The sequence below is a fragment of the Hippopotamus amphibius genome, chromosome 4 (assembly GCF_030028045.1).
Source record: "Hippopotamus amphibius kiboko isolate mHipAmp2 chromosome 4, mHipAmp2.hap2, whole genome shotgun sequence".
Lineage (NCBI taxonomy): Eukaryota > Metazoa > Chordata > Mammalia > Artiodactyla > Hippopotamidae > Hippopotamus > Hippopotamus amphibius.
This window is the reverse complement of record NC_080189.1, coordinates 55,145,295-55,173,261: the sequence shown is the minus strand read 5'-3', so window position 1 is coordinate 55,173,261 and position 27,967 is coordinate 55,145,295. Positions and strand designations below refer to the sequence as shown.

General features: G+C 37.7%; 1 protein-coding gene across 4 annotated transcripts; it reads right to left on the bottom strand.

Moving 5' to 3' along the window:
• Positions 1 to 571: 571 nt before the first annotated feature.
• On the bottom strand, positions 572 to 26,144 carry STEAP2 (STEAP2 metalloreductase). 4 transcript variants are annotated; one of them, XM_057733334.1, is made up of 6 exons: positions 25,946 to 26,075; positions 14,182 to 14,706; positions 11,191 to 11,718; positions 8,143 to 8,307; positions 6,061 to 6,208; positions 572 to 1,036 (listed from the first exon to the last, which is right to left on the bottom strand). In XM_057733334.1, the coding sequence occupies exons 2-6, from the start codon at positions 14,671 to 14,673 to the stop codon at positions 981 to 983; spliced, it is 1,389 nt and encodes a 462-aa protein (XP_057589317.1). In that variant the 5' UTR covers positions 14,674 to 14,706; positions 25,946 to 26,075; the 3' UTR covers positions 572 to 980. The 4 variants fall into 4 exon arrangements, with proteins under 4 accessions (XP_057589317.1, XP_057589313.1, XP_057589314.1 ...); XM_057733330.1 differs by lacking the exon at positions 572 to 1,036 and having other exon boundaries at positions 5,597 to 6,208; positions 25,946 to 26,144; XM_057733331.1 differs by lacking the exons at positions 572 to 1,036; positions 25,946 to 26,075 and adding an exon at positions 25,544 to 25,675 and having other exon boundaries at positions 5,597 to 6,208.
• Between the last annotated feature and the right edge of the window lie 1,823 nt (positions 26,145 to 27,967).

The following is a 27,967-nucleotide window of genomic DNA, read 5'->3' as shown; positions in this document are numbered from 1 at the left end:
GGGCAGCTCCAGGCCACTGGCCAGGAGGCAAAGCAAGAAGTTGAGATAGTGATGGGGAGGGGCGTGTGCTGGAGAACACAGACATAGCTGCACGAATGTGGGGTGATAAAAAACATAGTTTTCTGTAAAAATGAGGCATCATTCATTAAACTATCTCGTTAGTGTCTGTAGGACCATGTTGCACAAGACACTAGGAATATAGTAGTAAGACAGAGTTCCTGCTAGCAGGAACTTATAGAATATAGCTTGAATATTGTGTTCAGTCCTGGCTTAAAGATACTTAATAAATGCTAATGAAGTGAAATACTTTTAAGAATACCATCTCATTAGATGGATGTTTTTCTAAATGTCTACTTTGGCAAAAACAAACAAAATTCCCCCCAAACCCAAAACTACTACATGCATTGCTTTCTGGATGTTTCTAAAAAGAAATAGAAAAGTATTAGATGGTTCCCATGAAAATTGAATTATTATTCAGTAACAAAGAAAAACCTATTTGTATATAACATTTCAAAAAAGAAGCTGAATCACATTAAATAGTACTTTTTTATTTAGATGTTTATAAGGCAGATCTATGAGAATGATATAAAAACATGGCATATAATTTGATAACCATATTTTAGAGATTACAGAGTTTTAGCAAATATCTGTTACACAGTTATAAAGAAGACAGTATTTTCCAAGCAGAATACAAAATACCTAATGAAAGATCAAGGCAGGAAAATGAGTATAAGTAATTAACAATGGAAAATCAATTTTAATGTGAATTGCACATTACCCTTTGAAAACTTTTAAAGGTAAGAATTATTGCAATCTAGTTTATACAGTGTTAAACGGTATCGTGATAAAGAACTGAAGGCCAGAATGGATTAGTTTTGACTTCATGTAAAGAAACCCAAATTTACAATGGCTTAAATACAGGAAAAGGCAGTCGAAGTAGTGACGTGGTCAAGATGTTTTTAGTTTCTAACATGCCGTCCTTAGGGTCTGGCCTTGGTCTTCTTGGATATTTGCAAGGGCTCCTGTTCTATCACAGCTGTGGCAGGAAGATGGAGGAATAAGATAAAGGAACACATGCTGCTTTTCCTTGGAGAGACTTCCAAGAAGTCACTCATTTGTACCCTTACATCTCACTGGCCCACACCCAGTCACACGGGAGCACCTAGCAGCAAGGGCAGTTGAGGAATGTGATGGGCAACAGCTTTTAAACGAGGGTAACTAGACATTGAGAGACAACTTCCAGTCCCTGTTCAGGCTGGATATCTGCGAAGCTGTGAAAGACCTTTAAAGAAAATCTTAAGAGAATCTTACTTTGAATTGGAAATTTGGAAATCATAAAAAAAAAGCACCTGCTTTGCTAATTTAATTTAGCCCATCTAGCCATTAGGAGAATTCAAATAGTCTGCCCTAATTTTGGATGACTGCATGTTGTTAATCCAATGATTTGGAAAGTTAAAAAAATCTCAGTACAGTAGTCCCCCCCCTTATCTGCAGGCGATATGTTTCAAGACCCCCCAGTGGGTGCAGAAACCACATATAATACCAAACCCTATACACACACACACACACACACACACACACACACTATGTTTTCTTCCTATACATACATATCTGTGACAAAGTTTAATTTCTAAATTAGGCACAGTAAGAGGTTAACAATAACTAATAATAAAATAGAAAAATTATAACAATATACTGTAGTAAAAGTTATGTGAATATGATCTCTCTCTAAAAATATCTCATTATTCAGATTTAATGCCTTTTCTGTCTTAACTAAGCACCTGTCACACACTGTGGCTGTAACTTTTGCAGTATGAGGTGCAATGCAAAACTAGCATGAATTTCTCTTTCCTTCTTCACAATTTCATGGATAAAAGATTCATTCTTACCATAAATCTTAGCAACCTCAGCATGCAATTTTTTTTCTTTCCTTATTAAGTCAAAAACCTTTTCATTTAGAGGGAGCTCTTTACAACTTCTCTTTGGCAAATCTGAATTGCTAGCATCACTACTCTTGTACTTTGGGGCCATTATTAAGTAAAATAAGGGTTACAAGCGCTTCGGTACCACAACAGTCGATCTGATAACCAAGACAGCTAGTAAGTGACTAATGGGAAGGATACACTGAACAGAGGGATGATTCATGTCCCAGGCAGGATGGAGCAGGAAGGCCTGAGACTTCACCATGCTACTCAGAATGGTGCACAATTTAAAAGCTATGAATTGTTTCTTTTGGAATTTTCCATTTAATATTTTCAGACCATGGCTGATTGTAAGTAACTGATTCTGTGAGAAATCACAGAAAATGAAACTATGGTAAGGGGGGACTACTGTGTGTACAGGTGTTGAGCTGAACTAAATGTTTTTTGGTATCATGTCGACAGAATCTCTGAATGTTAGCACTTTATAGTTTTCTTGCATTTAAAAAAATTGAAGAATCTATTCATCCCTATAAAATTCACTGCTCAAGAGTATGAACAAACTGTTTCCACTAAAATTATTACAGTTTCATTTAGAGCAATTACATATACTGAATATGTATCAGAATTTGCTTTACTGACTTATGAACAATTGAGGGTGAAACAGCTCATTTTCATGACAACACATCACAAGCATAAATCTTAACACTGGACTCAGGTTATTATACCATGTGTTACAATGCTTTAAGTCATGAATTTACAAAATAATTTTAACACGACATTTTAGGCTGTTTAAATACTTATTTCAAAACAGAGATTTTATAGACTGACACAGGTTCAGTGTTCATAATATTCCTAAAGAAATAATTACGAATTACACTGATGGTACTTCATTTACAACATCGCATGAGAATCTTTAAATTTCACAAATAAAACTTTTTTGGAGGAGATACCTCTCTGTACAGAATTTATTATGAAATAGTTTAATGACAAAAAGCAATTCAAAAGAATTAAGATTTTATAATATTACATAAGAGGTAAACAATAAACAAATTGGATATGATCTATCTTAAAGCCCTTTTACACAAATAATTTTCATAATTTGACTCTAAGGATGAATATACATTAAGTTACTATTATCAAATTAATTTTGAAAGTAAATTCCTTAATCAACTCAAGATTATACTAATTTTAAGAAATTAATCAGGTAGTTTAACACTGGAGCTCATTAACCAATCCTGTATGTAGCACAAAATAATTATCTCTGATAAATACCTATAAATATAATTTATTCACACTTTAAAATATTTTAAAATTTAAATAAAAATCTCTACATGTAGACGATCTAGGCTAATTTCCATATATGCTTTGAAAAATATATGTTGGCATGAATATATTCTTATTTAAACATGATTTTAAATATTCTTAATAGAGGAGACATATGAAATCTGCACACAAAAGCTAGGTAGCATGATACAGTCAATGTTTAATTTCCTCTTGGGAAAAAAATTATTTTGCATAGGCTTAAAACTAGGTATTTTCTACATTCTTATAATTTTCTCAGGGGCACTTCTCAAAATACAGTTTAGGGAAAAAAATCCCGCTACTTTAAGGTTCCCACTACTTTCTCACATCTAGCAAGAGCAGAATTCAGTCCTACTTCTGAGGCCAGAGTAATGATTTTTAAAGAATGATTATGATAAATAATGATTAAGAAAAATAATCAGGTAGGAAATTGTAAAATAAAGCAATTAAAAGTCAATATTTTTTGCATTTTTAGCAAAGCTTTTAAACAGAATTATAATGAATGTGTTATATTTATTCTAAAACTTCAAAATTATTTCATCTTTGCAGTACTGAAAAGAAGATATCACCATTTCAAACAACTGTTACATCTTATATACATTTTCATAAACTTTGTTTTTTCATATTTTCAAAGGTCCGATTTATCTGTAATAGTGATAATTTTATTTATCTTACTGGCTAATTAATATATACATGCAATAATATACTTCAATAGTTATCTAACTTTTAAAAATATTTCATTGTATTTTCACATTAACTGGCGAAAGTATGGGCTTAAGGGAGTGGAATTTAAGGAACAATAAAATATTAAAAATGTGCTGTTGATTTCACTAGTCCACTACATACTTTATAGATGTTTACCTTTAAGTTATCACCCACTGAATCCCTACTGAGAACTAACAAGTAAATGATTACCAAGAGGGAAAGAATATAATTAAAGAAAATGAAAAGCTCAATTAAAAAGTACAAGTTACTAAAATTCACCAAGAAGAGAACATCAGAGAATCATGAGTAGTTTACCAAAGTGACACGATGCAGTAGTAGGGAAAGAGCCACTGGAGGAAAAGGTAGCCTCCGCTAAGTAACAGTCCTTTTATTTTTGGCAGCTGGATTCAGTGGAACCTTACTGGGTTTAGAAATGTTGTAATTTCAGGAAGAGTAATACATATAATTGTATCTTGCCTGCAACTTTCTGTTTCAATAAGGAAAGAGCAAATGGAAAAAAATGTAGGGCTTTCTAACCAAAGTATGAACAAAATGCAATTTTAATGTGGAATGTCAGCACTGAGAACTTTCATGAATAATCTGTATCAGCCTATGTCTCTAGAGTACATTTAGAATTAACTGCTCATCTAAATATCCTTCATGCTTGCAAACTGCTCCCTAATAAATGGCTGAGCAGGCAGGAGGACTTCTCTAGAAGAGAAAAAGAGATGACCAGCTCTACACCCACAACACACTGTAGAGAATGTCAATGCCTTTATGTCAAAGAGGAAGTATCTAGATTGGTATGTATGGGATGGGGCAGGGGCCATACAGCCTACTGGCTAAAACCACAGCCTCTGAAATATGACTGCCTGGACTTGAATGCTGGCTCTGCCACTCACTAACTGCATGAGTTTGGGCAAATTACTTAAGTTTTCTATGCTCCAGTATTCATTTATATGTAAAATGAGGATAATACCTATCTCGGTCACAGGGTTGTTGTAAGTAATGAATGGGAAAATACAAATAAAGTGCTTAGAACAGTGCCTGGCATGTCATAATCCCTCAGTGGATGTTAGTAAAATCCTGTACCATTCAGCCTATGACTGGCTAAGGTGCAACAGCACAGATCAGCTGATAATTCCTTGTGTGTAAACGTAACACTTTCCCTCTAACTAGAAACAATTATAAGATTTCCAAGATTGGTACCAGGTTAGAAAAATCAGTTTTGGGGGCCATGTATTACTGTCTTCTCCCTGATTGGTATATTAATATGCAAATAAAACTGCTCTGTACCAAGATAAAGAATAAAACCTTTCATGAGGTCCTCATCATCAGTATATATTTCATGTCGCTAATGCATTTTAAGTATAATTTCAAGTTCAGCTTGTCTCTTTAATTTGTGTTTGTTTACAGATCACACTGGTTCATACAATTGATTACATTCTTCAAACCCTATCTTATGAAAGAAACATAGGGATGTTACCATGCACCCTTACCTAGATGCTTATGTAATGTGTCCTTTCTTAAAGATAACGTATGGTTATGCATTTCTGTTTCTTAAGCTAGATAATAATTAAAACCTTACTTAAGCTTCAGAAAAAAATATATATCCATTGACTTATATTAAAACTTAAAGTTCTGCTGGTTTGCAAAGTTTTTTAACATTATGTTGTATTTATATTAACTACAAATATTTCTGCTTGATTATGGAATAAATTTTGTTAAAATAACAATACCATTACAATTGTACAAAACAAAACATACCTACATTTCAACAATAAGTCGACCATAAAAATTCATATTGGCAAAATGTGACATTAGTGAAAATAAATTTGAAGAAAATTCTACCAGTAATTCAGTTGAGATCTCACTGAACAGGTTTCAGCCCACAGCAGTGTGACAGTGCACTTGCAACTGAAGATTAAGGAAGTCATAAAAATAATGGCATGAGGAGAACTCTGTATGGCATCCGGGAGCACCATTTATCATCACATTACTGTAACCCTCTCTGGTGAGAGATGAGGAACTGCTCCTCCAATACCTTCTTCTAGAAACTGGCTCTTTTCCCAGCCTTTTTTAATTCTCTTTAGCTTTCGGCTTATACATGGAAGGAGTAAAATGATCTTACCCAGAATTACAATTGAGGGCAAAACAAGAGCAAGAACAAAGTTTGGTGGTGTATAAAATCTGTAGTACTCTTCTTCAAAAGCTCGTTTCCATCCATAAATTAAAACGTGGAAAGTACTTATGAGCAAAGCGACATATCCAAGTGTAGACTTGGGATAGGGGAGGAAGAAAAAGAAACAGAATAAGAAGCAAATTATTCGAACTCATAAACTAACCCATCCAGACATACCAAGTTTATATTTTGATAACACTATTTTATCTTAAATTATTGACTTACTCTTTGTTGTCTACTTAATTTTAATATTTTCATATATTTCTTATATATTTATATGCACACTTTGTTTTACACAAATAAGGCCATATACATATAGTCTAATGTTCTGATTATTTTATTTATCACCTCCAGAACATTTCCCTCATGTCATTAAATATGAAAATATGACTGCTGCTATATGATATTCTATTGAATGGATATGCTATAATTTACCTAACGACTCCCTTTTGTTGATCATTTACTCTGTTTCCTACTTTCCTCAATTATGTCACTTTAAGCCCTTTTCTATATTTTGGTTTATTTCCTTACAATTGATTTCTAATAGTGGGATTACTGGTCAAAACATCTGGCTTTTCCTTAAGGATATTGATAAAACTGAAAAACTTCTTTCTAAAGGTTATCTACATTTCAACCAGTTGTGTATTTTTTTTAAAAAGTGTGTGTATGTGTGTATGTGTATATATATATATATAAAATAATACATGTATACATACATATATACACATATATACTAGCTGAAGATAAATATGAAAAATATTATAGTATTAATATGTTACATAAAAAGCTTTATTGACCATATTAAATGAGAATATTAAGAGTACTTTGTTAAATAGTTCACAGGTTAAAATAAACAAGTTCAGCATTTTGGGTTCCCTCTATTATTGCTTATTTGAGAAAAGGTCTATGTTACACAAAATGTGGTACTACTTCAGCATAATCATGTAACATCTAACTTCACTGGGGGAAGGATCAACTCTCTAGCAGAAAATTGTTCTGCTTGCAATTACTCATCTAAATTTATAATGATACTTTGCACCCATCTAGCACCTTTTATCAGCAGGCCTTCTGTTTCTTTTCAGGTGTGATTAAACTGGCAGCTGGGAAAGTATTCACATTTTATTTCCCCTCAAAAAGGAAAAAATGAATTTAGATGAGACATGTGCCCTTAATTTGAATGAGATTTTCAGATCACTTAAAAAAAAAACCTGAAGCTAATAGGCAAAAAACAAGACCAAAAACAACGAAAACTTAGTGTACCACCAAATGACACTCATCTGCATATTGTGCTTTAAACCATTTGGATACAACCAATACTTTTTTTATGATAATTTAGGTAGGGTCTAAGTTTGAGTTATATATTTTTAAAATATGCAAATTTATTAAATAGCTACTACTGGAGAAAGTGAATGTTTAACTTATCAAAGAACACAGTGTTATTTTGAAACCCCTTTATAGACACTTCTATACATATGTATACAACTGATGTACCAAATACATTACTAACAACATTCATAAGCCTGGCTGCTTGTCATAATCCATTAACCTGGTTTTGCTACTGCTTGTGTTTGTGTGTGTATATACATTTCCTTTAAAATATTCAGACTGAGCTTCTCTCCACTTGAATTACAATTAATGAGACTTTTCTAGACAAATCAAGATGACAAAATATAAAATGTCTTCCTTCATTTGGTCTATAATAAATTGACTATGATATTAAACTTGATCTAAGCTCACTCATCCCCCACATTCTTCTTCTTCTTCTTTCTTTTTCTTTTAAAAATAACCTTTATCTGTAACATCGTAGGCAATGCTATCAAAGTGTTCCAGTAAAGTCCTGTACTGGGCTTTCACTTCCTAAACCAGAATGGTCCTAAGCTGGCCTCTAGCAACATATATTCCACAAGCTAGCTGCATACACAGCAGTCCCAGAGGCACTCTTTTATAAGGAGCATATTTAAAATTCAACTGTACTTAACTGTAATTAAAAATCTATGCCACCCAATCTCTCACCAAACAAACCCCATGTACCTGAATGAAACTGAATTCTCTCCAGTTTAAAGCATTGCTCACTGAAGGGATGGAGGTGACTGCCAGGAGGGAAAGTAAGCCAAGGCTCATTATGCCAAAGGAGATGTACATTTCAATTCTCCAAACTTCTTCCTCGTTCCAAGAGTTTTCAATATTTGCATGAACCTAACAAGAAAGCAAACGTGAATTTCCTTTGTTTGGTAGAATATTAACTGATTCAGCACAGAGGTCACTCTTGGCCTAAGACTATGTCATATACGGACATAAAATATTTAAATTGTGCTAATTCAATTTAACAAACTGTTATGGAGAACCTATTACTGGATGGTATTGTTCCAGGTGGCAGAGAAAGAGAAGGGAGAGTTAAACAAAAAGAAGATTAGGATACTCTCCTTCCTCACCCACGTGTGAGAAGGGTGGGTAAATCTGTCGTCGCATTTGTAATACGTCATGGTGACAGGGACACTGGAGTCCCAAGACTGTAAAATACTGAGTGGTTGGTTCCAGAGGGACACAAAAGAAGTCCTGGCAGTTAGACTTAGTTTTCTGGTACTTTTACAAGTAGTTTAAAATTGGTTGAATATTTTGGGCACATTCTGGCCTTAGTTCAACTTAGAATCCTGGCAGGGAATTTCTCAACTATGTCTGTGCCTTCCTTTCTCACGTGAAGAATATTTATATGTTGATTTACCTCATTCTTCTTACCTTCTTTTCCCCAGGAAGCTGAGATTTCCCTGAGGATAAAGCCCTTATGAAGAGCAAATATTTATCCACTTGAATGGCCTCATTAATATACTTTCCAGCTGTCCAGTTGCCTCATTCAGTCCTTTCCCTTACATTGATAATGCACAGATCAAGCCAGACTTTAACTCTGAATATGTTGTATTCTATATAGGGACTACTTTTAAAATTATCTCTTTATCTGCAAACGGTATAATTAGAGTATAAGTCAAGGTTTGGATTCCTTGGGTTGAAGCTTTGATTTAAGTAAGCTATTCATGGAAAAGATTCTAACTTAATACCAGCTTAACTTTTTGTCCAATTCCAGGTAACCAAGCATACCTGAAAGTTAAAAAAAAAAGAGAGAGAGAAAAGCTCTTTCTTAGCCATCAGTTCCCTGAAGCAATCATACCAACATCCTGAAAAGAGCCACAGAGTTCCTCTGTGGAAAAAGGCTCTTATTGTCTCCTCTGGTGTCTATACAACAATACAGAATAACAGCACAGCCCACTGTACCCAGAGATTACAACATGGATCTATCTACCCGCCCTCCCAATTCAGCCCTTCATTTCACGAGTATGTTTTTTTCATGTCTACAATGTGTCAGGCACAGTTCCAGGCATTAGGCCTACATCAGTGAACAAAACAGACAAATATCCCTCCTCTTGTGAACTCACATTATGATGAGAGAAGGCTGAGAACAGTAAATAAACACAGAACACAAAGTGTGTTAGAAGGTGGTAAATACTGTTGAACAAAGAGAAAGTAGAGCAGGTAGAGTAAGAGGGGCTGGGAGTACCAGGGCTGAGTCAGAAGCAGGTGGCAGAATGTAAAATGGTGTCCAATGAAGGCCTCGCTGAGGAGGTAAGAACTTGATGGAAGAAATTTTCACATATTGAGGTATGGCGAAGTCATTCTGGCTCATACATGATTTGGTTTGAACTTTATGCTAATTAGAACAGCCTGTCTTATGGCCTGTCAAACATACATTGTATGTCAGCTTTACCATTAAAGAATGTTATACACCATCAAGTTATACAAAGGGTTCAGTCACAACCCACTGTTAGTTGACAGTGGGCCCTGAGGGGAATTCAGGAGGAAAAAAAACGGGATGAGGCTTTCTGTGCTTTGAAATATGGGCCCCTAAACTGTTAAGAAGAATTTCAATGATCCCAGATTCTTGCCTCTTCCCTTATATAGAAAAGCACCAAAATCATTAACTGAGATATCTGTTCTTTGTGATTAGTAATAATCCTTATCAGAGATATATGCTTGACTACGTGTATTTCCTAGCCAAAAATTCATATACATACTGGCTCCTTTCCTGCCTCTTCAGAGCAGTCCCCTCAGAGCTCCTGAGAGGTTGTCTTCAGTTTGGCGCAAATAAAACCGTCTTCTATTCTTATTATTGATTGTTTACTGATTATTTGTGTCAACAAATTGAAGAATTGAAGGAGGTGAGGAAGTTGGTGGAGTAGATATCAAAGCCTTAGTATTCATTTAAGTGAAGCGGTGATTTTTAGAGAGAATGGCTTAAGGAACATCAATCTAGTAATTTCTTTCAAATTATTTTAGGTTTTATTGTTGAAACAAGTGTAAGTACTGGATGCAACACACTTGGACCGTGATGCCTTGGTTCCTTATAAAACGCAAAAGCTCTTACACATTTGTTTAGTACATGGTCCTCAGCTTTCATTGAGAAATGCTAAATAAAGAGCTTCAATGAAACCCCTTACATCTGCTGAATGGAAATCATTGAGGAAAATCATAGTCTACTCCATCATCAACCCCTTCCATGAAGCTCTCCCTGAGATTTTCTTGAAGAGCTAAGTGTTAGAAAAGCTTCACCTGAGGACCCAGTATCTTTCCTGCTTTATGATAGCTAAAACCTTGTGTGTGTCTCCTGATTTTGACTTCCTATTTTATTTTATATTTTCACCAGTTCTAATTTTATTGTATATGTTTACTGACAGCTGCCTAATTATTTCATGGAACGTGGCCAGTTATAAAATAATTGTTTGATGCTGAAAGTAATCACTGCAATTTTAACATTAAAAAAAAGAAAACAAAACCCAACTCTCCACTTCTCTGTTTTGATTCTGCAAAGAAAGGGATGGTAGCAGCTTTTATTCTAAATGATTCTGAATCAGCCACATAATTCTTATGCAGAAATGTTGTTTAAAGAACACTTCTTTCCCCTCCCTAAATATACCAACATTTCTATTAAAAGGTATGTAAAATTTTACACTAGGTTAAATCTTACGTTTTACAAATTATGCTAATCAAGTATTTTACTAGCATCAGGTGAATATCAAGCACGTCCCATACCTGCTGATAAGCCATGTTGAGAAACAAATATCTTTCTGACCTTCTCATGGGTAGGCAGAGGCTGTAGGCAACATGGACCGAAGCGAAGAAAAAGCTTACTAATCCAAGCTGTTTTCTACACTGTAGCCAGGTCTCCAACCAAGGTGGAAATCTCCTATACTTGGTGCCATAATAAAGCTGATAAGCAGCTGCCAGGAGGCCTGCCAGGTAGACCAGGGACAGCAAAGTAATGGCAACTATGGGCAAGGTTTTATTCACAATCTCAATAGGAATCTTATAAAAGTCACTCTGCTGGTTTCTAGCGTATGGATGAATCACATCTCTGACAAAAGAATAAAGAAAGAAAAACGTGGCCAGGCTTATGGCTACCACCACTGGCCCTCTCCAGAGAGTAAACAGTCGCAGGGGTAAATTTTCAATCTCCCTGGCTGATGATAATGATCCCAAGTCAACGGGAGTGAAATTCAACTGACGGGCAAGTTCAATAACCTGTTGTCGAGCTTGAATATTGTTGCTGCATATATAAACCTGTGGGAAAAACAGAAGACTCATCATTACCATTATCGCTCATAAAAATGGTAACAATCACATGCTCCATCTAATCCACAGAGCATCATTTATGATGACCCTGAGCGATGCAAAAAATTAAGGGGATAAAGCATTTATTAATTTATTAATCCATTTATTTATAGGTTAAAATAGTATCATAAAAACACCAAAGTCCTTGCTACCTTCCATGGCGTGAAAAGAAAATGCAGAAAAGTCTATCTTGAACCTGGGATGGGAAGTCCTCAGGGGAAGGGAGACAGGAGGAGAGAAAGGCTTCTAGACTACATGGTTCTGAGCAGACAAGGTAAGGTTCCCTCCAATAATCTAGGTGGAGTTTGAGCTGCAGGCCATGCCCCTCCCCTGTCCAGCTCTCTCACTGCTGCAGGGACCTGGGTGGGGCTGGTTCTCCAGGCTTTGGTGGACAGTACTTAGTTCTAGGACTGTAGTGAATCTGCTGAGTAGAGTCATTGCAAGTACTGCCCTTTATGGCTGTGCAGCAAGGGAAAAGATGAGCATGGATTCTGAATGGTTGAATTTGTGATTAAAACCTCTAAATTATGTCATGATGCTTTACTATTTATAAAATTTAACTTTTGGCTTAGAAACTAATTCACCAAAACCATGGATAACCTCAGGTATATTATTTCATTGGTCACAATTATGAAATTCTTTCATTTTTAAATGAGGATAATATTTTTGGTGGGGAAAAAATTGCATTATTAGGTTTAGTCAACTTAAATAGTAAAGGAACTGCCATTTTCTAAGCGCTGTTACCTCTATAGGAACTGTACAATGTGATCGCGATCAGTGGGGGTGAGGGTGGGCTTTCAAACTACCAAAACCTCTTAGAAATTGTAACGTAGTTGAGAATTCAACAAATATTTGTTGAACACCAAGTTTCCACATTCCTGGTTGGAGTGAGCCAGGATTAGAGTTAGAAAAATTTTGCTATAAAATCTCCGAGCAATGTTCAGGGAAAACAAATTCCTAAATATATCCCTGAGGATGTTTACACAAGGGCTCTGAGACAGACCACATTGAAATGCTTGTCTACTAAACCTAGTTACATAATGGTGAGGATGTAGAGCTCTTAGGATTATTAATTTTATCTAATGTTAATCATATAAACGACCAAGTCTACACTATTATATAAATGTTCATGAACTTCTAAAATGGAGAGGGAAGTAGAGAAATACATACCACAGAAATAAGGAAAAGCATTCGCAATTTATTACAGGTGTGACAATGGTGGATTAAACTTTTTTTAAAATTCATTGGGAAAAAAACCTACAAATTATAAAATTTTATAATAAACCTAAAAGAATAAATCAAACATTCATAAAGGCACAAGGACTACAAAATAGAAATGAGACTTTCTGTAGCTCAGGTTGAACTTAATCTCTTGTTCCACGATTTCTTTTGTTGAATAATTAAAATTATCACAAATATGGGCAAAGGATTAAATTCAGGTTTATCTCTAATTTGCTAGATTTGTATCCATTGCTAAACCCTGGTGGATATGCAAAAGGAAGAAAGGATTCAGAAATACTCTCTAGGAAAGTAAGAAAGTGTATATTCTTTTACCAGGTTGTGCAAATTAAACACTTGAAAATGAAGGGTTATCATGACAGACATGCAACATACAGTGATGTCATACTTGAATTTATTTTCTAAGACATCTAATCAACTGTCTTTATGGACAAACATGAATGTATTTTATCATCATGCTTCATTATAATGCATAACCACACTTTTGAAAGATTTTTAAGGTGCACTATTTTATGTGCTTACTTGTAAAAGCTCTCGTTCCACAAAAGCATTGATGGAGCTCCCCATTTGCTTTATTCTCCAACTGAACTGAACAAAGCTCAGATTAAAGGAGAATCTGAGAAATCCAATCTGCTTCTACCTTCCCCACACAGATTAAAACATACACTTACAGTAAAACAAACTGTACTATTTAAAATTCTATGAATAATCTATATAAAATTAAAAGGTCCTTCTAAAGCATTCTTCTTGAGGATCATACAACATATAGTATTTCATGCAGAGATGAGATACTGTTTACCAAACAGCTGCAAGGAAGGAAGAAGGGAGGATGGAGGGAAGGGAGGAAGGGAGAGAGGGAGAAAAAAGACATGTTTGAGATTAATTTTTGAGGAAGCAGGGAGATGGTCCATTATTCATCTGCCAGCCTTGTCTTTTTCTTGAATTAGCTGATTATGATTGGAAAGTTCAAGTTATTTTCTCAGCTTTTCACATCATTTTGGGAATAGAAATGTGCCCTTACAAGGTCAGGACATGAATCTTCAGTTCATACATAGTTTTCAAAATGATAATCATCAGAGAGTGTCAAAATTCAGTTTTTAAATGTATGATATTTGTTTAACTCTTTAAGTACAAAGTGCAAGCTAAATAAGAATAAAATTTAAAAATACATACCTGCCGGCTGGCATCCTTAGGTCCTAACTGAAGTGCCCAAGCTGAGACAACATTAAATCCTTTCACAATCAAGGAGTCCGGGAATAATGAAGCCAAATATTCTGCATTAGATTCTGGGTATTGGTTTATCCTCATGTTATTGCTCACATCGATCAGGATTTTACCCACAAGCAGATGTCTCAGGTCCCACAGGGAGGTGTAATGTTCTCTATGTATAGCGACGAATATTATATTTGTTTTTATTAGAGCATCTTCATGGTGAGTGACATCTACTACATGAGGGAAAAATTCAGAAGCAAACTTAGGATTTCTGCTTCCTATGACTACATGATAGCCACATCTAATAAGTCGAATGGTCAGGGATTTAGCAAAATCCCCACTTCCAATTACACCTACAGTGACCTTCCTTGCATCTTTGATACCATTTATGCCATTAGGCAAAAAAGTTTCGCTAAGGCTCTTGGGGCTTCCCATCATAGAGATCGATTCCATGATACAGACTCTTCCAAGATCACCAGGGATATCCTAGGGGAGAGAAAATAAAATGCTCGTCAATTACCTATTACCAAACATAAAAACACTTCTAGATGTTATAACATCCCTTGTTTCTAGAGGTAAAATAGTTTGGCAAGCTATATAACCTCAAACACTGGAAGACACAATTTGTAAGCTAAAAACGGATCTCGAAATAGAAAAATGAACTATTACAAAGTTGATGTGCTAAAGTGCAGCTTCTCAAATTTTAATGTGCACTTGAATCACCTGAGAATCTTGTTAAAACGCAGATTCTGCTTCAGTAGGTCTGGAGTGAGGCCCCAGATTCTGCATTTCTAATAAGGTGCTTCTGATGCTGTTGGTCTGTGGGCCCCTCTTTGAACACCAAGGCTCTAGAGCACGAAAGGAAAGAGACTGAAGTCTTCAGCAAGGGAGAACTTTTTAACAAACACAGTTCTACCAAGTGTGATTATCCGGTTTCTCAGCAGACCAGAGGCAGCAAGTCAGAAATGCCACTAGAGGTAGAGAAGGACTGTGATGGTTCATCATAGCTCACAAGACAACAGAAGACAGAAAAGCAATAATAAAGACCAAAGAACTATTTATAACCCCAAACTGTCTAGAGTCATTTGTGATGAGGTCTACCTCAGTAGCCAGTGAGGGACTTTATTAAGTAAGAGTAAGCTAAATCAGCTACTAAAAAATGAAATCTTGCACTTAAATAGTATTTTCAGAAAAGGAGGCATCAAAATATAACAGAATTAAATACTATAGACTTCTATCATTTACCCTATGTCCTATTAACTTATCATAGAGAAAGATAGCTGCCCTGTGTAAAGGGGGTTAATAATGTGTTTATGGTCTTAAATTACACAATACTTATGAAATTTTTTTCATTGGTTACATAGAACATGATGCAGTTATTTTTTTCTGGAAAAATTTGTCAAATTCTATTCTGAGTGACTAATACTTTCTAGGTTCATAGTTGTCGTAACTTGCTCAAGAATACTAATCAGATCACCATGAATCAGTGTCACTGTTGGTTCTGGGTAAAAAAATACTCTTCCACTTTATCCACAACACACAATTTCTTTTATGCTAACAGCAGATGTGGATCACTTCAGAGAACTTAATGGATTTTACAGGAACAGGTGGAATGTTTTAAAAAACTTTTTTTTTTTTTTTTGGTTTTTACTAAATGAAATTTGAAATTACTGGTGCAAGGAAAATCCAACTTTTTACCCTAGAAATGGAACATATTCAATGACTCCAAATACATCAGTAAATGAATCTTTAAAAAGACAATAATAATATTACCTAATAGTCATATAGCATATACTATGTACCAGCTTGTGCTTTACAAATTAACTGGCTGAATCCCCACAACGACCCTGTGAGACAGGTACTAATATTGTCATGCCCATTTTGCAGATAAGGAAACTGATACATGCAGAAGATAATTTGTACAAGGTCACAAGAGAGAAACTAGAGGAACCAGGATTAGAACCCAGGCAGTCTAACTAAGGTATGTGTCATTTGGGTGCATGTAAGGAATTTAAGACAGATATGGGAGCAGGAGAAGGTGGAAGAGTGATGGTTGTGTTCATATTAGTATCCTCTCCTTCTTCGGTCATGTCATTGCCCCTTAGCATTACTTAGTCATCTTAATGTCTAACTTGGATCCTGGGAAAGGAGAAAACTCACTATTTTTGAATCTATTACATGTTTCATTTCATACTTTTCAAGATACAAGGGGCGGTAATTATTTGCTTTCCCTTGGAGTGATCCCATGCACCCGAGAGGCAGGCGGGGGTCAGAGGCACCAGGGTAGTACAAAACTGTCAGCATCTTCTTGGAGATATTGTTGGCTATTTGGAGAATCAGGAGCAGCTAAAGGAATCAGAGGTAATTACATCAATGCTCATTTTATTAAACAATTCAAGGTGAATTGATCAACCTACCCCTAATCATATATATTATCTAAGGGTAGAAAGAATTACTAGACTTAGACACAGGAAACCAAGTCTCCTATATCCCAGTCCCAGGTTCTTCTGAGTAGAGACTGTAGCATGTCCCAAAATGTAAGAATTTCAAAATCTTTAAATAATAAGAATCATGATAATCAAGACCTTTTCAAATGAAAAACAAAACAGTATCACTTATCTGCTTATTTGCAAAGCAAGTTCAAACCCCTTCTGCACATCAGAATGTGAACAGGTAAAAATACATTAGGGCCTAATAATGTCATCTCTGGGTACCTCATCATTATACCATGTATTTTATACATATTAATAGGTGACTTTATTCTAACATGTCTGGGCCTTATTCACATTGTATTTCTAATGGCAAGTTCTAACTGAACCCTTTAACAGTGTGACTGTGCCTACAAATAGAAGCTCACCTAATAAATGAGACTCTTTTCATCAAAGTTTTAAGGAATGTAAAAGCACTCATGAGAGAAAAAAAAAAACAACCTTTAATAGATCTGAGATGGATTATTTGTGTATTGCTGAAAGCATATAATAATACCATATGCTTGTGTGCTATTTCATAGTTCACAATATTTTCACATATATTACCTTATTCCTCAGATGGCTGTGAAGTACATATTATGCCCATCTTAAAGATGAGGAAACAGAGGCTTAGAGAACTTTAGCAATTTATCAAAGACAGTACAGTTGGTAGTTAACACAACCAGGCTTCAAATACGAGTCTTTTGAACTCTGCTCATTCTAACACTGCAGTGCAAACATTGTATGGGGAATCTTAAAACTGTCTAGATCACCAAATGTCACCCGCTAACTTTATTCTCCAAAAGAAATACTAACTCTAAATAGTTAAAGTATGAATCTCAGCTTAGGATAGTTTTAGGTAAATCCAAGGCTATAAGGTTAGGAATTCTACCTACCAATCAATCAGTCAAATCAATCATCAGTAAATCCAATTTTTAGATCAAAATCAACCAAAGACTTAAATTTATTAATACTACAAAACAAAACATGATTGGTTGCTGGGTATCTCTTGGAGAACCTCCAGATAGCAACACATTTTCTTTTGGGGGCTCTGCAAACACTGTGAAGGTGTGTACTGCTTCTAGAGGGAAGGGAAAAAGAGCCAAGAAGTATGTCCGTATCCTGTGGAACCCACCTGTACACAGACTTAAAGGAACTCATCTCCACAAACTATGGGTGCTGAGACACTGGAGCAAAATCTCATCAATCACTTTGTAATTTGCTAAGCCATCATTTCGCATTACTTGGTTAATAGCTGAGCTGAAGTTTACTACTGTGAAATCCATAAAAAATGGGGTTATAGGAAGTGAATAATGTCAATAGCTGAAAAAAGTCTACCTATTTACAAAATAAGAGTAATAAACACCTTACACTGTACATTTCCACTGACAAGGAGTGATGCAACTATAATCTAAAGGCAGATCTATTCTGCTGTGATCCAGCATGAATTTACCCAGGCCACTGTGTGCTTTGCACTTAAGAGATAAAGAAGAGAAGCATGGCACTTACACTTAATGAGTTTACATTCCAGTTAGGAAGAGACAGGATGTACTTGGTATAAAAAGCAGGAAAAAAACCTTGTTATCAGTATATAATTAAGAACTAGATTGTATGATCAGAGTATAGTTACTCTAAAAAATCAGGGAGAGAAAAATATCACATGGTGTTCCCTTACCTCAAGTCATTCTGTGTGTGTGTGTGTGTGTGTGTGTGTGTATGAATTGTACTTGCAAAATAATCTCTAAATTACACAGAACATCTTCAAGCCAGGTTCACGGCAGTATACTACAGCCTCATTCTAGCTTAAAACCATAAGGACCCAAAATTAAATTTGGCTTTCTGTGACCTTACTTTAAAAGTGCTAGGGCATTGGTTCCCAAATATGAAGCTATCACTGGTCAATAGCAATTAAAAAGTATATGGATACAGAAAGGAATTTTTCATAAAATTATTCAATTTAACAAATTATCCTTTACTCTGAGAGTATGTCTTAACTTCCTTTAGGGGTCAAAAATGTCCTTTTTTCATAAAAGGATAGTGGTAACAGTTTGAGTTGGCAGTCCTATATAGATCCTCTCTCCTCCTTTTTATTTTACTGGTCTGACATTAGGAAATTGTCTATATAGAAGCGTTCCTTAAGCCTGTTGGAGAGAAAACCTTTCTGGGGAGGGGAGAAAAGCAGCCTGGAACAGGCTCCCTGCTGCTGGAGATGTCTGCTTAATCCTCAGATGAAATATCAAGTATCCCAATCTAATTTTCTGTTATTAAATTGTGATTCTTACTATCATGATCCTTGGGTTGCAAAAAGATATTCCCTACATTCTCTCAGTATTTAAATAAACATATAAAACCTAACTGTTTATAACAATAAAGTATTTCTTTGAGGGAAGAGGTGGGATTTTTTTTAGCTTTTTATTTTTGGGAAGAAATTCTTAAGTCCTTTAGGCAATGCCAGAAGCAAAGCTGCAATTCTGCTTGAAAAATTAGAATGTGATTTCTTAACGCAGTGGTTGTCCAATTATGGTCCCTGAACCAGCAGCTTCAGAATCACCTGGGAACTTGTTAGAAAAGTAAATCCTTAGGCCCTACCCCAGACCTCCTAAGTCAGAAACCCTGGGGGTGGAGCCCAGCAATCTGTATTATAAAAAGGCCTCTGATGATTCCGATGCACATTAAGGCTGGAGAATAACTGCCCTAATGTAATGCAGTCCAATCACTATTTGCTATTTGAATATCAAAATCCACTTAAGTCAGACTATTAAATTCTTTCCCTCAGCTGAAACTCTTGGATAATTTGCATGCATCCTCACTTAAAAATCATTTTCCAAAAATTACAAAATCGTAATTTTATTAAAACTATGAAGATTTCTTCTTTGAAATTCTGTTTATAAACTATGGAAATTACAAATGATACATTAATATTTCATATTCGGATCTGAGTGTCTTTTTGTGTTCATGTTTTATAGAACCAAAAAAATTTCAGAAAAGAAATATAATAGCATTAAAGCAAAAGCTTAACTAACTCCAAGCCTTCCAGACTTTTCGAATAACCAGAATTTTAATGAGATATTCAAAATTACAAGTAACTTCCAAGATATTTCCTAGGCTCAGTATGTATTCAATATATCTTTATATGGGTGTGATTTTATGATGTTTCTAGGTCCTAAATCATCAAAACAAAACTTTATATGTTTATTATGTTGCAATTGCTAGGGTAAAAAAGCAGTTTAATTCATGGTAGGAAGATTTTCAACAAAAGAGCTTTCTGATTAAATTTGGGTTAGTCTAGAAATTCAATTTTAAAAATGTATTACCAAGGACTTCAGTTAATAAAAAAATTTAGGGTCTTCTTCAATAAATTAAAGCAACAACATCCCCCTAAGGCCTCCCTGCCAACTCACTTCTCTTCTGTGTTTAGGCCAGAGAAGAAACTATACACATCCTTCCATCCACCTCATAGTATAGCCTGCTCCGTCAAGCACAGCCATGTGTCCTGTGCCTACGTGGGCTTTCATAGCGCTGCAATTTAACATGATAGGGGGTATGTCTAAAATGAAGCTGGGAGTAGCAGGTCATATCACATGGTTGAAATAATTTCCCCAAATTATAACCTTGTTGCAGATGGTACTTTGAGATAAGGACACCTATATTTATTGGCTAGCAAATACAAGTTTTTCTGTGTTGCAGTAACTTACTCATAAATAAATAATCTTCTGTGAAAGGCCTGGTATTCTAGCCTCTACACAAACCCTTTTCCCTAATTTCAATGCCATACTATAAACAGGTTACAAATGGCACCAGTGCCCACTGGGTGCTATGAACTTTAGGGATCTCTAATGATTGACATCAATTTAGAAATCAGTCCACAACCCAAGGTCATAATGATACTCACTCATCCATCCCCAGCCATTCCCCCATCCAATGTCTTATTGAGCCCTATCCACCAGGCATTCAGCTAGATGTTAACATTCCAATGACACAAAACAGGCACTGGCTTCCTGGCCATCTGAGCAACATGATGAAATTATGAATGTTGAAGCGTGTATAGCAACTAAAAAAAAAGGCTCTATTGAGGTGAAATATACATATCATGAAATTTACCCATTTTAAACGTATAAATTAATGATTTTCAATATATTTACAGTTATGTCACCCTCTCCACAATCCAATTTTAGAACATTCCCACTAGCAATAACTGTTATTACTCAAAATTTAATAAAACCTGCCGAGAGTATATGCCTCTTTAAAAAAATATCCTCCCTCCTGCAACGTCCTGAAAGCCCCGGTGGCTTTCATACACAGCAGGTTGTGACTTCAGTTTTGCTGATTCTGCTGGGTGCCATGGGAGTAATAGAGGGTTCCACTGCTTGGGCTAAATGTTCAGTGGAGAGGCAGAATGTCAGTCTCAGAGCTGCCTCTTCCCACAGTGAAGACTGACCTCCTAAAGCAGTGGTTCTCAACTCCAGCTGTACGCTGAAGTGACCTGAGGAGCTTTACCACATAGTGATACCCAGTCACCACCACCCCTCCAGCCAGATTTTTATTTAACTGGTCTGGGGTTCAGCCTGCGCATCAGGAGTTTTTGAGATCCTCAGGTGTTTTAATATTCAGCCAAGATCGAAAATAACTCTCCTAAAAGAGTCAGGATTCAACCTCATACTTATTTTGGTATTTGGAGATAACAGATGTGGCTGGCTTTTCGAGCTTCTATTGCATTCCTTTTCACATCGTTGTTTGTAATAATGAAAAATAACCCTAGTGAGGACTCACAGCTGCCCTTGAACACTGGAAGCTGGAGAACAGGCACACAGTCCTTTCTCCTTTCCCACACAGGCTCCGAGCTGTCTCAGAAGGTCCACTCACTATTTTGCAATTTCCTCTCCTGATATTTTGGAAAGGGCAGTGCCATTCCTTAACATGTGTCATCCCACTGCACAGCATACTTTGTTCCTGTTATTTCATAACATTCAAAATTCAGTTCCAGTGAGGGTGTCTCTTCTTTCCATCTGACGAGGGGCTCCTCTCCTCAGTTCTCCAGGCATCAAAGGTTCTGCTGACCAGAACAGATGAGAGTTTCCAGGTGGACCGACTATGCAGCTTGAATGTGGGTATGATCCCTTGGGGATCTTGCTGCAATGCACATGCTGATTCTCTAGGTCTGGAGTGGGGCTTGAGAGCATGCATACTCCCAAGCCCCCAGGTGATTCCCATGGTCCTAGTTCATGGGCCACACTTTGACTAGCAAGGCCCTAGAGTTTCTCTATCTTTTCTTTTGATTTTATTCACAGGTAATACTGACTAAATAATTGAGAAGACAATGACATTTATAGAAAGTTTTGTTTATGTGGTGTCGAGGAAAAAGAATAGGCCCAGGCTTCTGAAATCACCTTGCTTTCTTTGTTAAATGGAACACAAAAAAGTTGTACTTGACTCTGCAGTCCTTCCCAACACTAAAATTCTTTCGTTGCCAAGACCTATACCTATATAATAATGTAATTGCTAGCTTATATTTAGCACTGTTACATTTCAACTTTATGAGCTCCATCTAACAGTGATTTAAGTAGCATATGGGTTCCTTGAAATTTCAAGGTCACAGTTTTCTTGAGTGGACATTTGACTTGATGTATGCATTTAATTCTTAAAGTATGTTATCAAGCTAAGAGAATTCCATTACATTCGGATACATGACCAAGATTTTCAGTTTAGAGGAATTTCCTTGACATTCCTCTGGCTGAATGGCAGCTGTGGTACTATATTAATTTTATAAAACAGGACCAAATTTTTTCACATATAAACATCTAGAGCATTAATTGTTGGATAATAGTAACTCTGAAAGGACTGTCCTCAGAGATCTTGATGACATTCACAACCTGCTGATTTGGATGCGCTATCAAGAAAACATAATCCTCCAGGGCCATGAGATGAAGTTGGTGTATTTTTGATTTTACAAGCCACATCTGAAACTTTTTTCTTCTTCTGTCCTGCAAACCCCAAGATCCTTTGAAGCTCACGGCTCCTTGTAACATCTTCTCCCTATACTCACTGCTGTCACCTACTGACTTCTAGCTTATTCATTATCACTAGTGACTTTGGCCCCCAGTACATACACAGTCTTTCTCTCTGCCCCAGCAGCTCTCATCCTGGTCCATTGCTTCATCAAATGGATGAAGCATTCAACCTCATGGCTTCATTTCCTTCACTTATTTACCTAAGGCAATGAATCTTTGCCTCCACCCCACCTCAGATATCTCCAAGCACTAACTCTTAGCCTTCCAATAATCGTAGTTAAATACTCACACTGATAATTCCAGACAGCAGAGGAAATCTGATCCACTGACTATATTCTCACTCTCCTCGTTTCTTTATCCATCCTCGATTCCACATATATTTATCATTACTCACTCTTGTTACAGACTAAATGTTTATCACCCCCACCCCCCAACAATTCATATGTTGAAATCCTAACTCCCAAGGTAATGGTATTAGTATGTGCAACCCTCGTGAGGGGATTAGGTCACAAGGGTGGAACCCTCATCAATGGGATAAAAGAGAGCCCAGAGAGCTCTCTTTTCCCTTCTGCCATAAGAGGACACAGTGAGAAGTTGGCTCTCTGTGAACCAGGAAGTAGGCGCCCACCAGGTTGAATGTGCTGTTGCTTTGGTCTTGGACTTCCCAGCCTCCAGAACTGTGAAAAATAAATGTTTGTGATTTAAGCCACCCAGCCAATGGTATTCTGTTATAGAAGCCTGAATAAACTAGGACAACTCTCTTGCTCTCCATCACATTCACTTGGCAAAACTCTAGCCCTGGAAGAACCCAGCTATCCATTTTCACTGTATCTGTATCCAAGCTGGTGAAGGCTGCTAAAGAAAAATCAGACAACTCAGCTCACCTTAAATTCACAATCATCAACCTCACTTATCAAAAGATAGCCTGTCCACTTCTGTCCTGGAGACCATCCCTTTTCTTCTCCCAAGCAGCTGTGGTTATGATCTACTCAGAGACATCTCAAACTTAACAGGTTCAAAACAGAACACTTTTTCTACCCAGATCTGTTTGCATTCATCCATATTTCCTCCTCTCAGTAAATGATATCATTACTTTTCGGTTGCTTAAGCCAGAATCTGGGAATGATCCTCCAGTCCTTGCTTTCCCTCACCCTTGACATAAAATCCAACACCAACTTCTGTTTTCCAAAATATTTCTTAAATCCCTCTCCAGTGGCACCAGCTTAATCCAGGTCTCTCTCATCACTCACCTGAATGCTGCAAACATTTTCTAATGGGTCTCTCTACTTACTCCTTTGCCTCTTTCCAAACCATTCTCCAGGTAGCAGCGAAGATCATCTTAAAATGTAAATCAGATGATATATTTCACCTCCTTAAAAATCAGTGGCTCCCTGTTGCATTTTGAACTAGTCACCTTTCTGACCTAATGGACCTGACCTGAAGGCTCTGAATGAACTAGCTAGTCCCAGCACAACTCTTCAATGTCATCCTGTATAACTCTTACTCCCTATGGTCCAGCCACAGCATCCCTTTCTTGAAGTAGAAAAGACCAATCACTTTCCCATCCTGTGAACATTGCACATGCTATCGTCTCTTCAATAGGATGATTCACTCCAGTTTTGTTTAGTTTTGTTTTGAGCCCATTAGGTTTCCTTTCTTACGTAATTGTTCTTTACTCATTACTGTTTCCCCCACCAGAAAATAAGCTCCTTGAAGACAGAACCATGTTTGTCTTGTCCATCACTGCCTCCACAGTGCCTGGCACATAGTATATACATAAGAATGCAATAAATAGTCTTTGTGGTCAAATGCATCCAAACATGTCAGGACCAAAAGAGATATAATAGGTCTCTAGATAAGACCCCTCATTTCATGTGGGCCCAAAGTGGGTAAGTGATATGTCCACGTCATGGTTAAGTCAATGTCATGACTACTGGCTGAGCACAGACAGAATAAATGCATCTCCTGATGCCCTAAATGTATTCTTTACTGAAACTGCAGTATTAAAATATAATTATGCTCATTCAATTCAAGTCTATTTTCCATGTCACTAGTACGATAAAAAGTGACCTGGATACAGTTTTTCATTTCCTTTCTGCACAATTAGCTCAATTCAGCATTATTGATAGTTTCATTCCTTCACCGCCCCCCCCATTATTGACTAGCTAAGAGAAAGAAACTGCAGCCATTCCAATTATGTTTCTAAATATGCTGCAAAATCTCTAGGATGGGTATTTTTCTTCTGTAGATAGCTTTTAAGCTTTGAAACGAGAGAGAGCTGTAGAGTTAAAAAAAAAAAAAAATAGAGCCTTAAAGAAAGAAAGAAAAAAAATGGAGATCAACACGATGAGGAAATAATAAAGTGTGGGGTGTGGTGGGGGACCTATTTTGGAGAGAACTAAAAAGGTTCCCAGCAGTGGGGCTGTTAACAGGACTAGAATCCAAACAAAGTCAAGAGGGTGGGGGTGGGGCAGGAGTTCGAATTCTATTTCTCCCACTTTCACCCATAGTGACGAGTGATAATTAACCATGGCCTGGAATAAGTTTTTCCATCTAAGAAATGTACTGCCTGAGGAGTAAAAACTGACACCAATCCTTCTCCAAGGGGTGGGGAAGATAATAAATGGAAATCTCTCGACAAAAATTCTCTTTATCTCTCTGCTCTATTTTAAGACCAAGATTTTTAGGGCATAATTTTCAACAAGTTTTGGCTGTGGCTGAATACAGGGCTCAGATAATTCAGGACACTCAAAGTAGAGGCCAATTACTTTCTAATACATAATGGCCTAAACACACCACGGTCACATCAATTGGGTAATAAACAAAATGACTACTAGAAATACTTACACGTTCTCAAAGCAGCGCTGCCTGATCGTCAATGAAATGCGCAGCATGAACCCAAGTGGTAAGGAGACTATCAGGGAGGCTAAGGTAACCTGCCCGTCCTTTCCCTTTGAGGGCACATCCTACCTGGGACGATGTCTCTCCTAGCCTCCTTTCTCCTGGGCCCAACCAACCTCAGGACTTTCTGAGAGCTCGGGGAAGTAGGGAGCGGAATCCGTGGAACAGACACCCTTCCCACTGCCCGCCTCAAGGAACCAGGCGATCACGAACCCCAGCAGCTCAGGGCGGATGCCGCAGAGGGCGCGGAATCCGAGGGAGGAGGGATGCACCGCTTGGCGCCGACCGCATCTTGACCCCCAACTCCACCGCCGCCACCGCGTCTCGCGCTCGCCGCCACCCGCTCACCTCCGCGCCCTCCGCGCCGGGCAGGGGCGGGCCTCGCAGCTCCCCGCGAGCAGCGCCGACTCCGCAGGGGCCTCCCCGAACTCTAGGGCCTAGGGACTGCGCCTCTGGCCGGCGGCTGCAGGGTGGCTGCCGCGGCGGTCGCACTCGGGCAGCTTCCCCGCCCCCCCCCCCCCCCCCGCCAGCCGGATCGCGCAGGGCTGGGGAGGGGGAGGGGGAGGAGGGAAGGAGAAGAGGAGGAGGAGGGAGGGAGGTGCGCGGAGGACGCGCCGCTAGGGGCTGCGCGCAGGGAGGGCGCAGAGCGGACCCGGGGACGGCGAATGGAGGGCCTAGCGGGCGAGGTGGGAGAGCCGAGGAACCGGAGCGGAACCGGAGAGCTCGGAGGGGGTGAGGGGAGGGCTTGGGGAGAGCCCCGGAGGACGTGGAGCACCGAGGGGGACATGCCGAGCGGCAGAGTCTCGGTTGCACGGCTCCGGCTTTAGCGCTCCGCTCCCCACGCGCCTCCTGGGAGCTGGCGAGTATCCGCCCTTGGCCTGCGCCTCCCTGCAAGGTTCCCCCAGGATTCCTTTTGAAGCCGCTCTAAAACAACCGAGCCTACTTTTCTCCTCTGCTGCATGTGTGCTGTGTGGTCGCCTTTCCACTCTAGACTTTGCTTTGTATTACAACCCACCCCCTTCCCTCTTCCCCACTCTCAGCTCGTGACAAGTCTCTAAGAAACTGCGCCTTTTATCCTGTACGTGTTCTTTCCCTCACGTCTACCCACCCAAATCATCTTTTGGCTGGACTATGTGCTTGGAATAAAATGTTGAGAAATGCCCTTTCATGAACCACACTTAAAAACCACCTGGGATAGGCGAACCCTCAGAGCCGGCGGACTGCATAGTAGTTTGTTAGCTTTGACCTTCACTCTAGCTGGTGGCGCTGGAGCTTTCGTGTTTGGAGAAAAGAGGGTTAGGCCGGGGATGGGGGGAAGTCAGGATACCTGGGTTCCTGAGAAAACCACTTCCAGGGCCGCAATGACCTTGAGTGTTCAGAGGATTCCTGAGCTGTACGGCCACCTTTGGTTTGGGGATTGTGTAAATTTTCTCCCTGCAGATTGCCAAATAGTGAGGTATCCTTTATCTTTTGTGCTGAAGATGTCAGCGGAAGCAAGGGTTCTTTATTCTCAAATATAAAATCAATTTACTGAAGATTCGCAAAGTTGGAGAATTTGTTTTCATACATTAGTAGATCCCCATTTCAGCAAATTTAAGTTTAAAAATAATCTCTTCCGGTGGTTTATTAACCAGGAAGAAAACTCTTGGAGCAGGTCTTGGATCGATCATTGGACACTGCACTTTCCCCTCTATAGTCTATACAGAGATTAACCTTTGCAAATGCTGCTTTGGAAATACATTCTTTGTTTGACTTGAATGTGCTCCCTCCCCCACTGCCAAATATTATTAAGGTTTAAAGTTTAGGCATAAGCTACCTCTTAGTGATGTGTCATGATGTGGTGGCATTGGCATCTGGTGAAATTCTTTCCACTTTGGTAATTGGAAAAAAAAATTAAATTTTATGTCAATTTTTTTTATTGTTTTACTTCAACACAACTCTGAAATAATGAAATTAGCCTTTTTTTTTAACGTTTCCTTAGGACAAGTGGAGGAAATTCATGAATCTTAGTAGTCGATGAAAAGTATTTAGCTTTCCCATGTTCTTAAAAAATACAATAGCATTATATAACTGTCACAAGGGGTTATCAAAAATAAAGCATTTTTTAACTATCGTAAGTTAAAACTTACTGTATAAAACAGGAAAGCCATATATTTTAAATATTTTTAATAGCTGTCTTAACATGGACTATTAAAAAAAAAATCGAGTTTGTGAAATCATCTATCCTAAAAGAGAATCAGTGAGTCAATAATTTGTAATTTCCGGAAGGAATGTCTGCTCTTCATACTTGAATATTAAAATAAGAAGACATCCATGATGGAAAATCTCATGTCGTCAAATGTATTCCCCAGAATTGTTGGTGTTGATGCA